At 49.0% G+C, this 23660-nt stretch overlaps 2 protein-coding genes across 2 annotated transcripts in view; both read left to right on the forward strand.

Moving 5' to 3' along the window:
• Positions 1-4598: 4598 nt before the first annotated feature.
• Positions 4599-12596, forward strand: CETP (cholesteryl ester transfer protein; the record flags this gene model as incomplete). The annotated part of the gene is made up of 16 exons (XM_084294582.1): positions 4599-4755; positions 5514-5634; positions 6385-6519; positions 7044-7114; positions 8080-8167; positions 8268-8337; positions 8571-8631; positions 9272-9363; positions 9522-9701; positions 10135-10185; positions 10539-10706; positions 11590-11657; positions 11783-11825; positions 11910-11979; positions 12330-12415; positions 12522-12596. 16 exons carry the CDS (start codon positions 4599-4601, stop codon positions 12594-12596), a joined length of 1536 nt encoding a protein of 511 aa, XP_084150708.1.
• Positions 12597-14917: 2321 nt separating this feature from the next.
• Positions 14918-23660, forward strand: part of NLRC5 (NLR family CARD domain containing 5) — a 48214-nt gene continuing 39471 nt past the window's right edge. The window contains exons 1-4 of the mRNA XM_084294733.1: positions 14918-14986; positions 19371-19561; positions 20028-20328; positions 21324-21386. Of these exons, the coding sequence (XP_084150859.1) occupies positions 19556-19561; positions 20028-20328; positions 21324-21386 (370 nt within the window). The 5' untranslated portion in view covers positions 14918-14986; positions 19371-19555. The remainder of the gene's footprint in view (positions 14987-19370; positions 19562-20027; positions 20329-21323; positions 21387-23660) is intronic.

The following is a 23660-nucleotide window of genomic DNA, read 5'->3' on the forward strand; positions in this document are numbered from 1 at the left end:
AGCTCACTTGCTTGTTGGAAGCTGTTGGCACAAAGGCCATGGGCATCTTGAAGCAGGCAGTACTGTGGGTGTCTGGAAAGTCTGGTGTCTGACCTCTTGAGTCCGGTGGGTGACTGGTGTCTTTGCAATGCGTGATTTTGGTTCAGGGATTTAACTCCTCAAGGTATGCTGTGTCCAGGGACAGTATTCATGCAGCTTCATGTTTTTCCTTGGAGCAAGTTGGTAAAACTGTTTAAGGCTAAAGTGTCAGGGTTCACGTGCATGAGTTTCTGCAAATAGCCTAGCAACCTGGACAGCTCCATCTTCCGCTTCAGGTCATCCTGGTGTTAAGTACAGTTCGGAGTCACCAACTGTAGCAAGTTGAATGTTAGCAGTTTTTTGGCTTGGAAGAAAACCTGTTCAAAGCATTATCAAGTAGCTTTTCTGCCACTGGAGACCTGGGTGGGGAGGAAGGGTAGCACCAGGTGCTAAAAGTTAGCAATAAAGCTGCCTGTACATACTTAGAACTAAGTAATTTGAGAACTGAGTTTTGTTACTTAAGGTGTATATTCTTGCATAAGCCTTCGAGGCATTTTCCCCCTTTCTTTCTCTGCTTGTGGTGAATTGACCTGTGCTCAGCATTTTTTTTTGCAGATTATGGATTTTTTTTTTCTGCTAGATTTATCTTAATTATCATTTGAGTATCTCCAAGTGCCTAAATCAACTGACATGTTGATTTTAATGTTGATTTTAGAGCCTAAACTCAAAAGAAAAGGCTACTTCTCGGCAATGAAACTGTTTTGGTAGCGTGGTGTAGGCAAGCCTCCAGTGCTGGGTTATTTTTGAAACACCTAATACAACAATTTTCAGAGGTATAGAGGGGCCACAAACATTGAGATCTGTAAGCAGTGACTGCAAGGAGGAGGATAGGTATGCCAGCTGTGGGTGAGACAGCAAACCCCAGCTGTAAATTAGTTGAAGTTAGAAATTAGGCAAAGATGAACATTGTATCCTCCACAATAAGGCTGAAAAGTCTAAGAGATATGAAGTTTTCTGGGAACTGATTAAGTATTAATGTGGTCCTGTGCTGGGATGAGAAGAGCGGATGGTTCTTTCTGAGGCTATTTGCTTTCGGCAGCTTCAAGGATACGGGTTTAGGAAGCTGGATTGGGAGAGCAAGTTTGTCTTGGCTCACACTTCCAGCTGAATGAACCAGCTGCTGTTTTACATCATGCTTGCAAGCACAACTGCAATGCGTGTTCAGATGTGGGCAAGCTTTGCAGTTCCTCAAAACCAGGCTGGTTGTGCAGGTGGTGACTGTCCACAGGGTGGCAAAGTGAGCAGCAGAATAAAACCAGCTTCCCTGGTGCTCAGCGACAAAGCCTGGAGTGTGGTGGCTCTGGAGACAAAGAGGAATGTCACCTGTGTGCCTGCAGCAGGTGGAGACATCCCAATGGCTGTGCAGTTCCCCATCAGTGTTACAACCTCCCGTTGCTTTTTGCCCAGGGATGTACCTCTCGCTGTTTGAGGCCAGTGGGATTTGAGGAGCTGGAGCTTAGGGCTGTGGGGCCAGCTGGAGGCCATCCTGTGGCCATTTCCCCACTGTCACAAGCATGCTGACTGCCCCTCATCACCTCATCCCAGCCTCTCTGGTCTGTAAGAAGAGCTTCTGAAATGTTTGCTAGTCTGTCTGGTTATTAAATGTTGTATAAAATAAGCCTGGTCTATAGCCAGGCTTACAAACTTGTGTTGTAAGTGAGGAGCTTGAAGTGAGCTGATGCTCTGCCTGCCAGGGAGGATTGAGCAAATGCTGGAGGATGATGATTCCAGGCATGTTTTGTGATTGCTTCTTGACATGTTGCAGAGAAACCACCCGGATTTCTTATATTAGCACTGAAACTTGTGTCTGATTCCTTTCTCAGCCTAGGTTTGGCAGGGCAGAGTCAGTGCTGAGAGACAGCTGGCTGCTCTTGCAGCCTTCAACCCAGCTGTCCTCAGCCTCGGCTACCTGGGTGCCAGCGTTTGCTTTATGGAGATCTTTGTGGGTGGTGCTGGCAGGAGAAAGTAGGTGGACTTTGGTACAATTTCATGGAAGGCATTCAAGTCTTCATGGTTCAGAAAGTATTAAAGGTTGTTTACCTCCCAGGTGATGGTTTATCTCAATTCACAAATGGGTTTGTGGTTTTATTTCCTGTGTAATGTTCCAGCCTGTTGTGGTACCAATTTGACTAAGTTTTTGAAGCTGAATCTCTCCAACCAAAGACTCCTGCTGCCGGGGACTGACCACAACCCTGGATAATGCAAAAGATGCACAACCACAGCCTCCAAGGGCTGGTGCTGGACACTTTTTGTCCTTTACCTACCCGGTGCTGGATCTGTGTCAGGCAGGAGCAGCTGGGCTTGTGCTTTCCCTCGGGCCATCCTGGGGCTGAGCTGCTGGAGGTGGTGCTGGAACCCGTCTTGCTGACAGCGCAGAGCGTGGCCAGGCTACCTGGAAGGCTATCTCAGGAAGCAGCTGCAGGGTAACACCAAGCATTCAGGTCAATGCAGTGTAAAGATTAACGGCACCACCACAAACCCCTGGATATTGCAGGGGGGGGAAAAACAACCCCAGCGTACAGCCCCCAGCCAGGTGGTGAGTGCACAGCTTCCAGAGAAAACCTTAGGCAGCAAATACTTATCAAAAACATCTTCCACCGTTCCCTTTGCAAGCACTAGAGCGGCAGCTTGGGAGCTTAACCTTTCTTCGGGTTTTTAAACCTGCCCTGCCTGATGCTAGCACAGTGTGGCCTTGTGTAGAGGGCAGGCAGGCTGCTCTGTTCTCCCTGTGCTGGCCTCTGCTCTGGTTACTCCAGGGCAGTGATGCTCATGGCACCGCCACACGCAGCGTGCTTCTGCTGCTGTGGGTGGAAATTGGCTTTTCCCTTCCTGCTGGAGGTCAATGCCCAGCAGTAGCCCCCTGTCCTTGCCTGTCCTCGCTGCAGGAGCCATCGGTTAAGGAGGCTGCAAATGCCTCGGTTACCAGGACCAGCATCTTGGGGCTGGCTCCTTGCTCTTACACACCCTGGGCAGCAGCCCCTGTACCCAAACGCCTGCTTTTTGCAGTTCCTTTTTTGCTGGTAGTGGCTCCTGCCCTGGGTGGAGGGGTGGCTGCTCTGCTCCCACTTACTGTGACTGACTGCATGGCTCCTGCTGTAGGTGTGGAGCAGCAGGGCCTTCCTCTGCCAAAAGCTCAGCCGAGGGTGCAGGCAGTGTGCTGCTGTCACCTCCGACAGCTGAAATCACCTCTGATGGTTTAAGTGTCTCGATGCTGAAGGATTTTGCCACAGTGTGGCTGGAGGAACCCCCCTGTGCCAGCCTTGGCCGCTGTCCTGGTGTCCCCCAGAGCTGCTGTGGAGGCCGTGAGCTGAAGGACAGAAGCCAGAGTCACAGCAGGAGGAAAGTCTCTTGAATCAAAATGACATGTGAGCATGGGAGCTCACCTTGTGATGGGTCCGTGCCTGGTGCAGCTTTGGTTCCCTGTTTATAACACGGTGGCGGGGAGCCTGTCCCAGGCCGCTGTGCTCCTGGGCTGCTCGGTGACCGCGAGTGCCTCCGGCAGGGTACCCAAGGCCGTTCACTTTCTCAACTCAGGAAGAAAACAAAGTGGCAGGGCGGGGGCCGCCGGACAGCAGGGCTCCCCGGAGGAAACGTGCTCACCCGCTGCGGGAGGACGAGGTGTCCGCCAGGGAGAGGAGGGAGGCCGGTGCCTCGCCTCGCCTCGCCTCACCCAGGGGTGCTGACTGCTCCCAGCATCGCTGAGGTCTCGCCTTCCCTTTGCCATCCATCCTGTGGGGAAGCTCCTTTGTGGGAGTCTTACTGGGGAAACAACCAGGCTCTTTTTTTTTTGGCCCTGGATCTCGTTTTGTGGTTGGCCCCAGCACCACAACGAGGTTCGGAGTCCGTGGTGTGCAGGGTGTGGGTGTGCGCAAGGAGCAGATTTGAATGTGGGTTTCTGAAGTTTCCTAAATAGCAGCTGAGGAGCCAGGTACAAGATTCATCCTTACCTGGAAGGCAGCAAACCAGAGGCAGTCCACAAATCCTTCCGAGAGGCAGAAAGCCTCAGCCCTGTGCTCACAGAGCACTGCAGGGATGTGGTCTCAGCACAGCGTGCCTCGATTTCCCCACTGTGTGCCTAAAATCAGGGGGTGGCTGATGATACAGGCTGGTGTCTTTCCAAGAGTGCTTTGCTAAGGCGTTGCTGCGGGAATACAAAACGTGGAATGCTTCTGTGCCAAGAGCAAACGATGAACTGAGCGTGGGGCAGCTCCCTTGGCTTCATCCCACCCCAGCTCCCTACCCAGCCTTCCCCACCACCCCGATGCAGTGTCCCCCGAGCTCTGCAGTCTTGGCAGGAGAGCCACGTCCTGCAGCCCAAGCGCCAGCTGCGGGAGGAAGGCAACGTGCGACTTGACGGGGGCTGAGGAAGCTATAGGCAGATTAGGAAATGTGTGATGAGTTTTGATAACCAGAGGAAGCAGGTCATGTCCTGCTTTGAACGAGCTCCGCTTGGAGGTATGAAAGCAGCCTTGGCCAGGCGAGAATCAGTCACTTCTCAGCGCTCTCTGCTCTGTCTGGGGATGCTCTGGGCTGGCAGGATGAGGCTGGGATCTTCTGGGATCTTCGTCGGGATCTTGCTAGTGCTCGTCCACACAGCAGCAGCCTGTGAGTTTGGGCCAGTCCCTGACAGAGCCACGGGGATCGTCTGCAGGATGACCAAACCCGCGGCGTTGCTGTGTAAGTGCCCGCCGTGCGGGACTGTGTTTTGCCTCTCCGTCAGAAGGTAGAGCCAGGTGAGGGGATTTCTCGCTTCCCTGGCTCTCGTGGAAACTGCTCTTCTGGCAAGGTGCTGCTACCTGCCTGGGAGGTAGGGATGGTGCCCAGGCTGGTGGGACGGAAGATCTGGAGCTAACCAGTGATGGACTTTTTGCCTCACGGGAATCTTGTCTCTTGGGGATCAGTCTGCAGAAGGGGAGAAGTGAGGTTTCACTGCTGTTTTTTTCTTTTTTTCTTTTCTTTTTTTCCCCCTTTGTTTATTCGTTGTTGCTGTTTTTTCAAGGGCTTGGGGGCTCTGTGGGTGGGGGAAGAATTTCTGCAAAAGGTGGACTCAGCTCTATCCCATCCTCTCTGATGATAGTGCATGAATAAGAGTGGGTATTTCTGGAAGGAAAAATGCCTGCCCAAAACTTGTCCCTTAGCTATGTGCCCAAGGCTGGTACAGGCTGGATAATTTTAGGAAAATGGGCGCAGAAAGTTCAGTCTCAGAAGCTTTTCTTTGGAGCCCCAGCAGCTGCCGGTAATCTCTGCAAGCAGCAACAGAACAAAGCCCAAGGGTAAAGTCAATGGCTGGTGCAGCACAAAGAGAAGAACAGCTTTGACCTTGCCAAAATCTGCCCTGATGGCACAGATGTGGCGTGTGCTTTAATCCCAGGTGCAGACCTGATTCTGCAGCTCAAAGGGACTGCACTTTGGCTATCTTTGCTCTTTTCTTCCACCGACAGTGAACCAGGAAACAGCACAGGTCATTCAAGCAGCCTTCAGGAATGCCAACTTCCCAAACATCACCGGGGAAAGGTCCGTGCGGCTCCTCGGCAAGGTGGCTTACGGGCTAAGCAAGTGAGTATCGCTGAGCCCCTGGGCTGGGGCACCGTGGGCTGGTGGAGGGCAGGGAATGTTGGCCTGGGAAGGGAGCTTTGGTTCAGTAATTATGTGAGAAAGCAAAGACAGAGATGCACTTTCTTATCTAGGCCTTTCAGACAAGTCATTTGCACGTGAAGGTTTAGGCTGTTCGTGCGTTTTTTGAGAGCTTTTCCAGCTCCCTGGGAGGACAGCGAGGAAGCAGAGAAGAGCAGGTCTCTGAAAAGCAGGACAGGGAGTGCAGTCCCGGGGCTGGAAGGGGCTGTCCAGCTCTCAGGGCTGTTGTCGATAGGTGGTGCCAAGGGCTCGTCCTTGCTGGAACACCCCTCAGCACAGGACCTGCTCCGCGACAAGGACAGCTGGGTTTCACCGTGTTACCAACAGGGGGATTATTTGGAAATGACTAATGCAATGATGCAAACACGGGGTAGATTTCCTGCTGTAACTGCTACTGAAAAAAAAAAAGAGCACTACAATAAAATAGAGTTTTTTACAAAGCACGCAGCTGTGTGTTCCCAGCTTCAAGCGTTCAAGTGATCCCTAGATGTGTATGGAAGTGTGTAGCAGGGGAGGAGCCGTGCACCGAGGCTGAGCTCCCTGGTGCTTCCCAGAGCTGGCACAAATCCCACAGAAACCTCAGGAGCAAACCTGGTGCACCCAGTCATAAAAAGTGCCCACAGGGAACAATTCATTTTTGTTTGTTTTTTTTTTTTTTTTGGTCATTTTTAGCATCCAGGTCAACGATTTGTCCATCGAGCAGAGTGAGGTGGAGCTCAAGGAGAACGATGCCATCGACATTGCCATTAAAAATGTGACGGCCGTTTTCAAGGGCACCCTGACCTACGGCTATGCTGGGGCCTGGTTGTAAGTACCTGGGGGCTGAGCACCGCAGGATCCTGCCACTGCCCCCAGGCTGAGGCAGCCCACAGTGTGGGTGAAGGTAGAGGGGCTGTGCTCCTCTGGCTCCCTTACAAAGGGAGCCTGAGCAAGGCAGTATGTTATATGCCAGCAGTGCTGCTTGCCCCCATCGCTCTTTTTCTCATGTCACTTTTTGCCTCTCTGTCCTCACCGTTGCCTCTTGCACGAGATGAAAAGGCTAAAATGTACCAGCTGACTTTTTTCCCTCCCCATCGTTGCTCTGTAAATGTCATCTGCGTGCAGTACAAATGGTTTTAATGTTCCTGTTCTCTTAAGTGGTTGCTTGCAATGGTTTAAAGCCAGATTATTTGAGGTGGGCTGCTGCGTGCCAGGGTTTTGCACACCGTGGTGCAAGGAACAATGTAAAAGGTGCTGCGAAAGAAACCTGCCCTGTGGCTAGAGTGCAGTCAGGAAAAGCTGCTCCCACATGCGTGTGCCATTGATGAATGTCCTCTTTTCTGCCCCTACAGTCTACAGCTTTTTCATTCAGTTGATTTTGAAATCGAGTCTTCCATCGACCTGCAGATAAACATTAAACTGAGTAAGTAACAGCTGGGGACCACGAGCCATAGGGACCTTTGCACAGTTGTTTCCACCCAAGCAGGCGCTGGCTCCATGCACCTCAGTGGGGACCAGGTGGCACCTGCCTCTGCCACCCTGCACACCGGGCTGGAGCCAAGCTGGCCCTCAAAATGTTCGTAATCCTAACAGCCTGAGAGGAGGGAGCTGGTACAAACCATTTCAGCAAGGTAATGCTGGGATGCACCAGCAGAAAGTGAAGGACTGCCTGGCCTTCTGGAGTGCCTTCAGGATCAGCCGTTCATCTCCTGCAGTTCAGGATGACTTGGAAAATAAAACACATATTGGGATGTTTCAAATGAGTTTGCCAAATTATAGCTTTGTTGCAGGAGGCGTGCACATCTGTGCAGTCTGCTTTTTCAGATGTCCCTAGGTCAGGCCCAAGGAGTGCTCGGGAATGAAGTGTTGTCTTTGGGAAGGTTGATAGTACAGGGCTTCCACCAAGGGGAACAGGCAATCCATACTCCTCCACCTCCCATAAGGAGTGAGAGGGATTTGGATTGCTACATGTGCATCAAAATGTGTTTTCCTGTCTCTGGTAAACTCCTGGGGAAAGCAGCATGAAGCCACACATATTGCAACATATTGCAATTTCCAAACTTTTTTGTGATATGACTTAACCTGCCCCCTGCCCCCTGGTTGTGGGCAGCATGCAGCTGGCCAGGTCCTGCCGAGTGATGTTAGGACACAACCGAGTCCCCGACTGCATGACTTGGCTGGACTCTAAGAGCTGTGAGCAGAAGCCTCCCTCTGCGTGCAAAGTATCCCCACCTGCCCCTGCTCTGCAGCGTCCCAGATCTTTTGGAAACCTCCAGCAGGAGGTGCAGGGAGCTCTGACAGCCCTCCTGCAGCTCCAGGTCAGCGCTGTCTCGGCACTGTCCCTGGAGTATGCCAGCTACCTCTCTTCTTTTTCCTTATCCCATGCAGTGTGCCAGGAGGACCAGGTGGCTGCTGATGCTTCAGACTGCTACCTGTCGTTCCACAAACTGACACTTCACCTCCAAGGAGACAAGGAGTGAGTCTGGTCCCCTCCAGAACAGGGCCTTGGGTGCTCAGCCACGGGTCCTGCTGCGGGACCCGGGGCTGTCCCTGACCACGCTCCCTGTCTCCCGCAGGCCGGGCTGGTTGAAGCAGCTCTTCACAGATTTCATCTCCTTCACTTTGAAGTTTGTTCTCAAGAGAGAGGTAATATGGAGGAAAGGTTGGTTTGTGCCACGTGTTCCTCTGTTCATATATGCCTGCAAGATAACATCAACACGCTTAATGACAAATAAGAAAGGCAAAAAGGCTGTGCTGATGGTGCAGACCCTGCCTGCCAGCCCCCAGCTCTGCCTCACCTGTCCAGAGACCCCCTCCTGGCAAAGGTGCCCCTCCAAATCCACCTTCCCCCTCAGTTTTTCTTTTCTTTCCTCTTGTAGGTGTGCAATGAGATCAATTATGTTGCCCGGGTGCTGGCCAATTATGTCCATGACCTAGCAGGTAACTGTCCTTGTTTTTCTGCTTGCTTTCTTTACACGTAGCTCTTAATATCCGAGCCCCAGCAGGGCAGTAACCACATCCACCAAAAAAATATATTGAAAGTCTGTATGGGATGCCAACTCCCAGACAGCAGCAAAATAAACCTTGGCTATCTTATGCTATGATTTCCTACATCAGGTTGATGTTATGGGTGATTGCACTGGTCCAAAGACATGTTTCAGTTCCTAATGTATTTCTCCTTCATTATTTAATGATGGCAGATGCAGAATAGCTGCAGGACTGATGTTAGTTCGAATAGGAACATGCTTTGGAAACCAGGGCTGAGATACTGCAGCATCTTTATCGACCTGCAGAAGATTTTTTGACAGTTCCTAGTCCCAAATGTCACAGAAAAGGGGCAAAGTATAAAACTGAGTAACTATCTCTGTGTCCCAGTGGCAAAACTAAACCACAGTGAGCAGTGGAAGGATCAGCACTAGCATTTAGAGGAGTGGGACCCCCATCCACCCATCCCATCCTTGTGCACATTCCTCTTATAACTCCCCAGCCACCTTCTGCAGCAAGCCCCAAAAGAAAATGTTGCAAGTTCTGCTTACAGTTGGTATTTCTGATGTGAGCTTGTTGTGTTTTATTCTGGCAGCAAATTTTGTCCGGGATGAGGATATCAGACTTGATATCTCCCTTGCATCAGATCCTTTAATAAAAGCAAATTACCTCGAATCACACCACAAGGTAAAGTATCCCAGGCTGCTCAGACAGAAGGTTTTCTGCTCGTGGTGTTAGCTGGAGGGCTGGGAAGGGCTGGCTCCTCGCTGCAGGCAGTGCTTCTGTACTGCAGCCAAGGGTATCTGCAGCAGGGGCAGATACCTTCTCCTTGCTTTCTTTTAAAGGGCCTTGTCATGTACAAGAACTACTCTGATGTCTTCAGTGACTCTGTTTTCTCCCCATCACTGCTCTCCGAGTCCCGAATGCTCTACTTCTGGCTGTCCGAACACATCCTCAACTCCCTGGCTTCAGCAGCTTTCCTAGATGAACGCCTGGTGATGAACATCAGTGGGAAGAAGTTGCAGGTGACTTTCAGGGGTGGTTCCCTCCTTACCATTGCATAGCATTGTATTTTGGGGGGAGAGTAAAAATTCTCTGAACTTCAGGTTTTGGTGAGAGCCGATTTTTGTAGATTGAAATCCACAGTCAGTCTCTACACGTGGACCTGATCAGAAACGGGTACCTTCTTAGCTGCAGGCTACCAGGTAGTGCTCTCCCTTAGAGTGATAACATCGGATGATAGAAAACTTCTCTTCTGAGTTGTAAAGTGACATGAATTTATGTAGGAGTACTGAGGTAGAGAGGGGGTGAATTCAGGAGAAACCATTCCTCTGGACATGCTGCAAGCCACACATCCATGCTCTGCCCCATCCAGGCTGGGCTGGGGCTAACCATAACCTCCTCTTCCATTTTTTATTTTATTTTTTTTAACAACCTGTTTCTGGTTTGTTTCTGAAGGCACTGTTTGAAATTGAAGACACTGAAGTACAGCAGAAGGCGGTGCAGTTGGTAACTTTTGATTCTATTCAGAGCATTTTGTCAAGCAAAAAACTTTTCAAATTGATTCATTTAAACTGTAACATCTCGTGTCCTTCCCACAACAATTTATGAGTCTTGGCTGATGGTGAAATGAGGGGTTGACAGAGAAGTTGTGCTTTTTGAGGATTTCTCCACCCTCCGTGTTGACAGAGCTTCACTGAAACCCATCTGAGTTGTTGGGCTTAGAACAAGTGGAGTGGGAGTTGGGAACCATAAAGCGCGTGTAGATGTGTTTTAGATGTGTAGATGTGTGGCAAGGTTTTACGAAATTGGGAAGCAGCATGGCAAAAATCTTACTCCTCTCTTGCTCTTTATTTGACCAGATTTTTCAAGGCACCTCCTATAATGATTCTGTGGCCAAGGTGTGGAGTCTCACCCATCCCGAAATCTCTCTCCAGCCTGAGGGGACAGTTGTGAAGTCCTTGGTAGCAGTGGAGATCAACATCTTTCCCCCAGGAGAAGAGTCCCTGATGGTTCTGTACATGGAGAAGGTCTGTTCTTGCTTCTCCTGACTGTGAAGACCTTTGGAAAAGCTCCGTCCTGAGTCTGTACCATGCTGGGTGCTTGGGGATAGCAACAACTAGGAACACTTTGGGCAGGGGTGGTGGCTAACCCATGGGAAGTGGAGAAGGCGTACCAATTTCTTTCAGCACAGCAGTCTCTTCCTGTGACATTTGGGGCTGGGAATGATGATAGTGACCCTGTTGGCTCAGCGTCTCTATTAGACCAGCCCACTGTTGGTATGCAAGGTGGTAAGTGCAGCACCACAAAGCCCTGGTGTGTCCCTATTAAACACCACATCAGAAACTCCTCTAACTGTGGTATTTTAGGAGAGAATGAAAGCATGAAAGCACCATGGGAATCTATTTATTTTCTGAAGTCTCCTAGCTTCCCAGTTCTATCTCTAGCCCCTGCCTAGAGGATGGTTGCCTCTGAAAGAGAAAATACAGCTGTGAAGGATGCAAAGCTTTTCCTCTGTGTGCCTGTGTGAAAGTTCCTGGTTACACTGGTTTACCCCAAAGTGCTTTATACTGAATATAAGGCGGTAGAAAAAAATGCCAACACCCTTGCTGTAATTGTAACATGACAATAAGACAGCATGGCTTGTGCAGCCTTGTGATTATGGGCTGGCATGGGCACTGAACGCTGCACAAAAGCAAATCAATGTCTGAGGGTAGACCAGACTCTTTTTGAGGAGTTGTGGCACACAAATGGAGAAGGAAAACATAGACCTCCCCTGGTGATATCTGGAGGTGAAGCCAGAAGGATGATAAGCTCTGGCTTATAGCAAGTAAACCAGAAATTCCAGATAAGACCTCTCAGCTGCAAGGCACGTGGAGCTACATCTAAACTTCACTGTTCATCTCTGTGCAGGAAATCACAGTCACTATACAAGCTGCCTATGCAGAAAAGAAACTCATTTTGCAGCCTGTGGATTCCAGGTCAGTACTGAGGTTTCCTGAGTGTTCCATTCCTCCTTTTAGCCCATGTCTGAAAGCAGCACAAAAACATTTCTGCAGCTCTTCTTAACCTTTTTTTTTTTTGCCCTTTTTTCCCTCCCCTTCAGGATAGAATTTAAAGTTTTTAAATGGGCAGCTGATCCAAGTGAGGTAAGTCCTAAGCAAGTATTCTTTAGGACATTTGTTGCTAAACTACAACTTGATTTTTTTTTGTATCAATTTTATGACTTTCAGAATGACCAGTCCATAAGAAACTTCCTGCAGAAAATGATCTCAGTTGTCGGGATCCCAGAAGTGATTTCAAGTGAGTTTTCTCTTCAAGGAAGTGCCAACATACTTTGTAAAGCATCTATCATCAGATCTTCTAAACCCGTGTACTGCAAAAGTCCAGTAATAATCCTTACTGCCTGGGGTACTTGAGGAACATTTCACATCAGTGGTGCAAGTTTCTGTTACATTCACATGGGAAATAGGAAAAATTTCACCTTTGTAAATGGGTGGGATACAGGAAAATCAGTTTTCCATCAGGCTGAAGGTCATGGGGCGTTGGGGCACAATTAACTTTTGGCAACAGACAGACAAGGTCACAGTACATAATGAGCAGCAAGCCAGGAGAGCTGTAACCATAACTGGATGGTTGTACTGATTCCACAGGGATTGAACCAGCTTTGACCTCACTGATGAACAGCAAAGGGCTTCATTTATTTGAGATCAGAAATCCTGAGATCATCACAAGAAAGGTAAGCAGAGTTCTGGCTCTAACCCTTTGTGGGAGTGTGGTAGTAATAATATAATAGTCATATGTGTAATACTTGAATAATACTTTTTTCTCTCCCCTTTTTTTAGGGATACCTAATTGTACAACTTGACTTTAGCTTCCCAAATCATTTGCTGCTTGACTTTCTTCAGAAAGGATTTTAGAACTGGTCTCTTCTTGAAGGAGCGTAGGAAATTGTGTACAAACAGTGATTGCATGTGAAATGATTAAAAGACAAGCTGACTTAAATCAGCTTCTGCTGATTTTTTTTCTTTTCCCGAGAAATGCTCCAGTTTCTGTGCAGTTGTATATCCACTAAGCAAAGATCTTGAAGTCTGCACCTCCACACATGTTGCTGTTTAAGGATCCTTCAGGATCTTTAAAGGAGATTCTGAGGAGCTTACAAGTAAGAGTTGAATTCTTAAAGGCCATTGGCACTGGGTTAGCACTCAGAGAAGCCAGCAGAAACAGGCTTTACCAATCATTTGGTATCTCTCGTTACACTTTAGAAACCTAGCATCTTTTGTGCTGATTCTGTGTTTGTGTTTTTTTTTTTTTTTTTTTTTTTTGGCTCAACTATGAGCCAAAGAGTTCATGATTTTGGCATACTTCAGCCATTCACATGACATTACCAAACTGTAAGTAAGCTCAGAAGCAGTGATATTACAAGACCTGGGTATAGCTGAAGACAGTGGAATGTGAATTTGGAGAGCAGTTTAATAAGAGATCTCATGTCCTGGCTACTTTCTTTACAGAGTTCAAAACATGGTGTAGAGTTCTGGGCAAATCATGTTCATGTTGTGGGGGTACTGGCCAAGCAAACTTAACAAAAGTAATAAAAACAGTAAGGAAGCCAAAGAGATTATAAGAGAAATTATAAGTATCTATTCAGACAGCAGGTTCCTGTTTCTTTCTACTATAATGCAATCTTTAAGCTGAAGTGGCTCAGTCATTTTCCTGTACCGATTCATGCTTCCTTTCTTTAAAATTCATCTTATTATTAGGAAGACAGCTCAAATGACAAATACAAGAATGTAATGATCATATTAACAAAGACAGAGGAAGACTTTATCTTGTTCCAGCCTAGTGTGGGAAAGGAGGCCAGGATATCTTCCATGTACCAATTTTATAGTTTGGTCCATGGCACCCACAAGAGGTTATCATAGAATCATAGAACAGCTTGGGTTGGAAAGGCCATTAATGACCATTCACTTCCAACCCCCCTGCCATAGGCAGGGATGCCATCCACTAGATCAGGTTGCCCAGGGCCTCATCCAACCTGGCCTTGAATATCTCCAGGGATGGAGCATCCACAGCTTCTCTAGGCAGCCTGTGCCAGTTCCTCACCAGGTAAAGGATGTTGATTTTGCAGGTTTTAGCTAATACAGTTGTATGATGTGTATCAACCACAAGGACAGGACTGAGACAGGGACTATGCTGTCAGGATGACCCTAAAGACATGGGAGGAAAAGGCTGCATGCACACAGGTAATAGAACCAGCAAGAACTGGATTGGACTTTTTAAGTCTGTCAGAGAAAGGAAGGGTCAGAAGTTTAGCAGCAAGGAGGATTTCTGGCCTTCATCAAAAGACCACCAGAGTAAAAAGACCACCAGAGTAGGCTGGATGACCACCCAAGGACTCTATGTGTATGTGAACAGGGGTAGGAACCTATGTTAATGAGTCTGTGGAGATGTAATGAATATGCAGGAGACACGAAATGAAATGAAATGAAAATGTTTATATATATGTATATATGCCATTGACATAAGCACACTGCCAGTAACCCTGTGTGTGTTAGGCAGAGCGATCTGCCACGCACCTGGTGCTGTAATAAAGAATACCTGCTTAATTACTTTGGTTATTGAGATTTCAATGTGTCACCAGTAGAGGTGGCAACTTTCCACCTCCCTCCACCCTGCCCACTGCCTCTGCTGGCAGGTTTGGTGCTGGCCAAAGGCTGGTGGTCCGTGCTCCCAGCTTTCCAGAGGTGATGTTTCCCCACTCTCCATGACCAGGGGGAAAAAATTCTGACAAGCTGGAGCCACCTGCTCTTCTTGAATGACAACCCATTAGAGTGACAAGTACTAATGGAAAATAAATGGTTGAAAAGACACTTTTTTTGGAGGTGCCTCGCTCTGCTGCGGTGTGCCAGCTGGGGATATGGGGTGTGAGGGCTGAGCCCAAACAGCCAACCTAAGCAGAGAGCAGGCACTCCAGTGCTGAGGGAAGGAGCCTGAAGCACCCAGACCTCCTTCGCACCACACGGTGGTCGCCGGTGAGGGCTGCGGCCCCTCGCCGCCAGCCCCTCCGCAAAATGGCGGTCCCACGCCGCCGGGGGCTTAGGGGAGCCCGGCCGCGGGCTGGCCGTGAGGGCAGCACCGAGAGCCGCGCGTCGCCGGGGCCGGCCCTGGCGGGGAGCCGCAGCGGCAGCCCCACGTGCTTTCCTGGAAAAGCCTGAGCCCCGCAGCTTTCGCTTTCGGACGGCCGCGGTGGGGCAGCCCGGAGCTCACGGCGCGATGCGAGCCGGCCGGGCAATGCAGGGCAGGCGGCCGGGTGAGTGCTGCGGGAGGGCGGCCCCGGGAGGGACGGGGGGGCTCGCTGGGGTGCTGGATTGCTCTCCCTTTCTTATGGCTATGTGGGGTCCTGGGTGAGGTATCTGCGCCCCTCGTGTGCGGCAGCGTCGTGGCACGGATGTGAGGGCGGAGGTGGTGTGCTTGGTGGGTAGCTGTGGTGTCAAGCTGGGGAAGGGCGAGGGGCTGGTGCCCACTGTGGCTCCCAGCCCGGCTCCTCGCGGCGTTGGCCATACGGAGCAGGGGCGAGTGTCGGGGCGCAGACGTCCTCCAGCAACTCCTGGGCCTTTGTCCTGTCGCAGCATTGTCCGGAAAGGTGTCGGGGCAGAGCTCTTGGCCGGCCGCGGGGAGCCCGGTGCAGCCCCAGCTCATTCCTGGTGGTCTGGGGGCTTGGGGGCCTGGGCTGGCCCCCGGCTTTCCCCTCTCCAAACTCAAGGTCGGACCTGCTGCTAGAAATGTCTTTTGTGCTCGGGTCCTGCCAACCCCTTTGGGCCAAGCTTCCTTGGAGTACATTGTGAGAAGTGTGTCAGAAGGTGATTCATTCAGTAAGCACTGAAATCGGTTACTTCAGTCAAAAAGAAACAACACAATTGCTGCCGTTTTTACAAGCCAGAGCAACGTATCAGAGAAACACGAGAGGAGGAATTTTTAAGCACATAACTGCCAGTTTGCAGGACGAAGGTTTGGTCCCCTTGCACTGCATGGCTGCTCTGCGTGCTGGCAGTCCTGCTGCAGCTGCTGGCCAGGCTGGCACCAGCCACATTTTGTGGGTATTGCTGTGGGGCAGAGAAGGGAGATGGGGCCGTGCACTACCCAGGCTGGCTTTCTTGGGCACGTAGAGGGATTTTTATAGTACCTTGTTTGTCACCATACACGTGGCCAGATCTGTCTCTCTCTGTGCACACTCAGAAACATGGAATTTTTCTTCAAAACATCCATTCTCACATATTATATTCTCACTTAAACCTGGTCCAAAGGAAATACAGGTCACTTTTTTTTCTCTTAGGTACGATGCAAATGTTAAATAAATATTTTTTCCTTATGCCAGAATAATCAGACTAATTTGCTTAAAAAAAATATCTCTATTGTAAGAGCCTTAACCAAACCAAGTGAGAGCTTACTCCAGTGAGAACGTTTGCCCTCAAATCCAGTTTGTTTGGAGCAATCCCTAAATATTTTACCTAAATTATCATCCAGCTGTAGATTTTAGAATAGGATAACAATCCTCGGTTGTTTTTGTTGGATATTTTGCATCATCTGTTGTTTTTTTTTTTTTTTTTTTTTTTTATATCACAGTTGAGAAGAGGTGGGGTTGGGGAATTCCTGTCTCTTTACTTTCATTTTGTACTCTGTCTGTTACTCACCAAGTTCCAAAAGACACTGAAAGACATTGTGCGTTGTGAGAGCAGTGAATTCAAGGCAGTGGACATTGTCCCCCAGCTCCCTTGTTTTTTGATTCCCCCTTGATTTTCGGTGCTGCTGCTGCTGCTCCATTTCTGGGCTTTTGGTAAGTAGCACAAGCTACTCAGGGCACGCAAGAAGTTAGTAGATTTGCAACAGGGAGCTTCACATTTCAGTTTTATTTGTTGTATCTGGGAATGGTGTGAATGCCAAGGTGCGTGGGGGGGTATTTTTGCATTGCGTTTTAGTGGGGTTTCTGCTGATGCATTGTTTTCTGGCTCTTGGGAGGATAGTTTTGTACTCCATACCGAGCTGAGAGGCATTTTACTGCAGGTTGCTGCCCATCTTTTCTGGTGGTCTGGTGATAGTGGTAGAGCTGTGTGGTATAGTATTGGCTTTCATCAGGCTTTTCAGGGTTGTTTTGTCCTTCAGTATGAGTCTATTGTTAATTCATGTGTCTGCTCTGCTTGAATGATTTACAGTTGTCATTGGTGTTAAGGTCTGTTTTTTATTTTATTTTTTAATATGTTGTTAATAAGCAGATAGTTTTCCATCGTATTGGGAATAAAGTCAGGGCATTGCTGTCTACAGATTTCTAGTTTTTGGCCAGAGAACACATAAAATGACAGTCACTAGTGTTAGCTGGTCAGGCTACTGGATTTTAAGTTTGCTGTGCAGGAAGCCCTGTCATTTTACAGTTTGTTTCAAGTTTCAAGTCACGATTTAAATGTGAAGCATTTATATTTTGTCTTTTTAAGCTTTCCAGTTGAGACATGGTTTCCTTTGTATGTTCTAAGTTATAGGAAAAGTGTTCTTGGTATAATCGATAGTGTAAAATAAGTTTCACAGTAAAACATTTTGAACGAAAACTTGCAGGGTCATTTCTAGCAATATTAACGGTTCTTCCATTTTTGGCATCACAGAAATAGTCCAGGAAGAGCGTTGGTTCTAGCTAAGCTCAAGTTTCCTGCCATTTCATCAGGATTTTTTTGTTGTTGCTTTCATTTTTCATTAGAATATGAATGGCAGGCATTTAGGGTATTTTTACAAATCGGTATGTTTGCCCCCATTTTGATGGATCCCAGAGCCTCCTCACATTTTATGTAACACATCTCGAAAGCATGAGCTGGAATGGGAACCGAGATAGTCTTTTTTTTCGGTGATGCTGCATTATCACATTTTACGAGGATATGCACAACAGCCAACCAGTGTCACAGGTGTGACTTGAAGAGTCAGAAATAAGCAAAAGAGCACACAGTATCGTCGGCTCTGCTCTTACCAGGTGTCTGCTTGGCTTTCGGAGCAGAGGAATGGAAGAGACCAGCTAGAGCTTTCCCACTTTCTTAAACTTGAGCGGGGCGAATGTCTTGAGCACTTCGATCTCGCGTGCGCCAGCCTGGAGCCCTGCTCTTTGCTCCTGGGTGCACGCCATGCCCAGCAGCGAGCTGGGAGGTGATGTTCTCCCCGTGCCACGTCCCCAGGGAGCGGCAGGGCTCTGGCACCAGCGTAACTCCCCGATGAATTCAGTTCTTCCCGATGGAAAGAGAGGAGACTCTCCCACCAGAGTAGAGTGCCTTTCTGTCTTCCCCTTCTCTTTGAGTTCCCTGCTCTGCTGCACAGAAATCTCCCACTTTGCCCCTTGGCTGGGTCAAGAAGAAGGCAAAAATAAAGAGCCTGAAACCTGTGGCTTACATTTAACGAAGACACCAGCGTGATCAGAGCGGAGGGCTGAACGCTGGCTAAGGTGGGCTCCCCGGCACGGCTCCCACCTGGTGGTGATGAGGCGCCTGCTTGCTGCTGGGTTGCCCAAGAAGCGACGCCAGGGAATGGCATCGCACGCACCGTGTTGGATTGATGAGGTAAATATTCTGAACTAGGTTGGCCGCTGTCCCGTCCCCACTCCTCTGCGTACCCACTTAAACGCAGACCTCCTGGGAGACACCACTGCTTGTTTTTGGGGCCTTCTCTCAAACCCAGATTTTTGCATGTGCAGAGCGGAAGGAGGATGCTCATCGTGTCAGTGGCTAGAAGCTTTGACTCACTTTCTTTGTTTTGCTGTCCTCAGCCCGGAAACAGTTGCACATGAAGACTCCTTGGGGCTCACGGGAGATGCAGGGCTCCTTGCACAAGGGACATCTATCAGATCTGTCAGTGTGATGGTGCGAGACTGGGCATGGGCCAGTGTCTCATTTGCCCTGACCCAGAGGATGTTCGGCAACTGGGGGTATTTTTCCACACCAAACATATTAATGTGCAGCAGTCTCGGACCTGGAGGGACTATCCCTTCCAGATAGCCAGGGAGTCAGCGGGGCTTCTGCTTCTCGGCCATTCTGCAAAGATGGTGCTGGTACTTGCAGTTGGAGCTGGCTTTAGACTTCAGTGTAGGCAGCTTTCCTGGCAGCAGGTTGCTGGGCATAGTGCAGTGGCATGGTCCTGAAGGTGCCTTAGCCTGTGCCGGGGTGTTTGGAGGCACGCAGATGGTAATCTCTTTCCGCATTCCTTTCCCTGCAGTTGCAGTGGCTGGACTTCAGCCAGTGCCATCCCCAGTGCAGGGACAAACAGCTCCCTTTGCTGGCTCTGCTGAGAGGCCTGGGGATGGCACAGGAGATGGTTTCAGCCCCCTGCACCTGAAATGCTCTTGAGAGAGCTGCGTAGCCTCAGAAATCAGCTTTTCACAAGCGTTCTGGTGTGACCACCTGACTTGAGCAAGCTGTTGCTGCCCTGCGTCACCTTCTGTGGAGGGGCTGACAGCAGCAGGTTGACAGAGATGACCAGCTCCAGTCAGGATAGTAAATCCTGAAATGTTCAGACGTCATGGTCACTGTGGGTTTGGGCTGAGGTTGCAACCCAGAGATGGAAAGCTCCACAGCTATCTCGGGATTAAGACAGACTTTCTAGATTAGTGACCTGTGTGATTGCCTGTGCCTTTTCATATCTACAGACTGACCTCTTGTTATTTCTCCTAGGCATCCCCACCAAGTCAGGCTACAGTGTACAGGCACACACCATGCAGTGGGGTGACGCTGTGTGCTGAAACCCTGCCGCTAACGGATCACTCCTTTGGCATGGTATGAAGCAGAAACCACCTTTGTATTTGAATATGCTGCTGGACTGCACATAGGACAGCTGGAAGGAGGCTGACCACACAGCAATGCAGGTAGGAGAATGTTTATGCATGGCTTTGCTGCTGGAAGGAACAGGAAGAGGTTGGTCACAATGTCACCAAGGCAGAAGTGTTGTTTATCCCCATAAAATGAGTAACAAGAATGACTTCCTGAGCCCTCTGTGCTGGGAGACACCTGGCTCTTAGAGTCAGATCACTGCATCAATACAGGTGTCAACAGAGCTTCTCCCTGGCTGCCTCCAGAGAGACCAACTCTTGTTATTTGGCTCTGACCCTTGAAATACCACAGTGCGCAGGCAAACACTGAGCCCTACCTCACGTCTGGGCTAGGATTTTCCACGTAACACCATCAGGCTAAGGCAGATAAGAAACCCTAGGTGGACCAAGGGGGTAGACAAAGCCAGCAAGGGCCATGCTGGCTGAATAACAGCAGGACCGTGTGGGTGAGCATCTCTTGTTCCCACGCCCATTACTACCCTTTCTGCTTTCATCCCCCTAGCCCCTACTCCAGACTGATGATCTCAATCTGGAAGCAGCCATAGCAAGCATCCGCCCCCAGCTGGTGGAGTTCCTCAGTCACCATCAAGACTGGCTGCTCACGACCTCCCAGCACTTCCTCCCAGGGGCCACGCTGAGGGACTTGGATGGCATCACCGACCACAGAGAAAAAGTCTCAGAGCTCCTTGACCTGCTGGAGAAAGATGGCCCTGACACCTGGAAGCAGTTTGTGCAGCACCTCTGCATGGAGCGCGACCTCCCCCTGGAGCTGGAGATACTGCTTATGAGTTCTGCAGAAGAAGGTAATGGTGCTCAGCCAGCTTTCTTTGTCTTCAGACAGAAACAGCACCTTGGCCCTCCTGAAGCCACCAGACAAGGCTAGGCAGTGATACTGCCAGTGCCTTTGCTTATGCACTCAGTGCTTCATCAGTGAGAGGTGACAGCCCCTCTGTGCTGCCCCAGCTGGCTCATGTCAAGCTTTTCATCCACCAGAACCCCCAAGTCCTTCTGTGCAGGGCTGCTCTCAATGAGTTCTTCTCCCAGCCTGTCCTCCAGTCTGGGATTGCTCCCACCCAGGTGCAGCACCTTGCTCTTGGACTTGTTGAACCAAAATACCAGAGTACTGACCTGCACTCCCAATTGGGAAATGCTGGAAATGAGGTGAAAGGAGCTCGTGTACAAAGGCTTCCCGTCTGATTTTTGGGGAGCCATGCTTCGAGACGTGATTTTGTCTGAACTGGTGTTATGCAGACTCCTGCTTAGTTTGAGCAAGATCTCCCTCTGAAGTTTTGTTGCTGTATTCTGTGGGGCTGCAGATGCTGAGTGGAGGTTCCTGGCAGCTTGAACCTCCTTCTTGCAATACACGTGTGCAGCTGTGCAGTGAGGCAGAAAGGGGTCCTTGGCTGGGCTGCCAACTGACTTCACTGAGGGTTTCATCGCAGAAACACCTCCTTTGCAGGATCAGGGATGAGTAGGGCTTCCATTTTTGGCTGCAGTGTGGGTTTAGATCAGCCAAAGATGCTCACACTCCACGTTTGCATATATCATACAGAAGAGCTGTTTCACACCTCCCGTGAAAGTAGAGGTTAACTGTATTTTGGGGCAAACTGTGAGGAGATCAGCCAGGGAGCATGAAACCTGGCTGTGTTGCATCAGCCTTTATACTGAGTCTTGTTATAAACCGCTCTATGTGTTGCAAGCTGCTTGCTGTTTGATTTCATCAGGTCAGCAGCACCTCAGATCTCAGAAGCAGGATGCTGATTATAATTGTGTTTAATTTCCAATCCAACTCCTTTAGGTAACTTGAGCCAGAAACAAGAAGCACGCGTAGATGTGAGTGCCAGGTCTTCTGTGTCAAAAGGTAAGGCTGCAACAAACCACAGCACTGGCAAGGTGTGGGGAAACCACTGCAACTTCAGGTTTTATTTTTGTTTTGTTGCTTTTCAGATGAACCTCCCCTGCTTCATTTTCTTTCCCTGTGTTTCAGAAAAGCCTTGTTAGCACTGACTCTGCTAAGGAACACCCTCAGTTTCTCTAGCTGAGGGAATCTCCCTCTCACCTTCCAAAACCCCTACTTTTTGCTTCTATACTGTGATTGGCTCAGTGATAGGTGGAGGAGGTTGGTTTGGCTTTTAAAGAAAGCTCAGACGGACAATCTAGAGTTGATTCACCAGAAACCATTCTAGGAGTGTGAGTATCCAAGCTTAAAAGAATAGGTAGTAGTAGTTCTAGGGCTTGTTTCAGGGATGAATAGTACCTATGACTCTTAGCCTTAGTGCTCGGCCTTCTAACTCTGCAGATAATGAAATGAGGGATTTGTTTTCAAGATCCCTCCTCTTCCCCTAGTGCTTTGCAGTGACATCAGTCACTGAATGTCAGACAAAAGCCTTTGGTGCGATGTGAAGATGCTGAAGGTGTGGGCCACTATGGAGCGATATCCCTGGTCCTTCATTTAACAGCTACTGGAAGAACTGGAGGCTGCTAAATTCTGAGTTGCCACCTCAGTCACCAGTTTTTCAGCTTCCAGAACTGAAAGACCAGCCCAGGCCCTCTCCAAGTGAAGAATCTCACAGAAGAGAGACAGAATGGACGTTATTCTAACATACAGCTGTCCAAGCGGGTAAACAGAGGAGACTGCAGCAAAAAGAACCCAGGCCATCCACCGATTCAGATTTACGCAGAAAGCTGCCATCAGGTTTCTGTGTTCTGCAAAGTGTGTTGAGAGAAAACAAAGCAGCAGGAAACGAAGCCTTGTGTTCTGCAGGCTGCAGTGCAGAGAAGCCACTGAGCCATCACCCTGGCAGTGCAAAGAGCAAAGTGCAAGCCTTGGGTCCTCTAGAGGTGCTTAACATTGCTGTCAGGGAGTGGGTTTGGTGCCGGATTGCCCAATGGTGAAAAATAGGCAATTTGAAGGAAAAGATGCTCTTAGTTTTGCAGGGAGTGCTCCTGTTCCTGCTGTGTGAATTTGGGCACTCACGCTCACAGCAGCAGGAGCTTGTTGCAGAGCTGGCTGTCTTTCTTGCTGAGGTTTGCCAGTGTTCTCAGTAACTTAGAACTTGCACCTTGCGTTTCCTGCTCCTCGCCAGACAGAGGTAGGCTTTTAGCACTGCACTTCCTGAGCAGTGATCACTTCCTGGCTTGTCCAGCTCTGCTGGCATTACTCATTTTAATCCTTATCTCCCAACCTGCCCTTTGCAATTCCAACCATTTGTATGGTCACAGAGATGCTTGTGCCTCTCCTTTTTATAGGCTGTTGATCTCAGCAGTTGCTGGTGGAATAGAAATCTGAAAATAGTGCTGAAAGGTATTGGGACTAATTAAGAAAGGTAGGATTTATCCCTCTCTCAGCTCTCCACATTCTCTGTATCTGAGAGAGCTGCATAAACAATTAGAGAATTAACCAGGAAATCTGTGGGCTGTGAGTTCTTCAGAAATAACTGTTCCCTTGGGATAACAGAGCTGTTTTTGTGCATTCCTGCATTCAAAGCAGATGCATCTTCTGGCCTACGAAAAGACTCACCAGCGAGGTTGGTGTGGTCAGCCTTGGGAAATGCCAGGCAGCTTTTCATGACAGCTCTTTCCCCCAGTGCTCCCTGCTGGTACAGTGCACCACTCCTAGGAGTGTTTAAGGGAAGGTTGGACCTGCTGCTTAGGGACATGGATTAGTGGGTGACATTGGTAGAAGGGTGATGGTTAGACCAGATGATCTTGAAGGTCTTTTCCAACAATAATGATTCTATGATCTCTGTCTCAAATCTGCCAGGCTTCTTCCGTATGCTCAGAATCACTTTGTCCATGCCCTATGTAACTTTCCTGTGCTCATGGTGTAAATCTTTGATTAGGCTGTCTGCAGACCTTAATGTTTTATCTACTTATGTGTCCTACCTTGAACCCAGAATTGAACGCACCTCTTTTTTTCTTCTCTCTTTTTTTTTTTTTTTTTTTGTTTCATTACAGCATCTGTGGTGCCAATAGGGTCACTTCCTAGAATGCTTTTTGACAGGTTGTTATGATACTTCTTAGCTAAGGTTCTGTTGTGGTTTAGCATTTACATATCTCAGCAAATGGGAATTGATCTAAACATCGTTTACTAAACATCACACATCTTGCAAAATATGCCTTTTAATATGCACAT

This window comes from Netta rufina, assembly GCF_964035555.1.
Source record: "Netta rufina genome assembly, chromosome: 13".
NCBI classification, from domain to species: domain Eukaryota; kingdom Metazoa; phylum Chordata; class Aves; order Anseriformes; family Anatidae; genus Netta; species Netta rufina.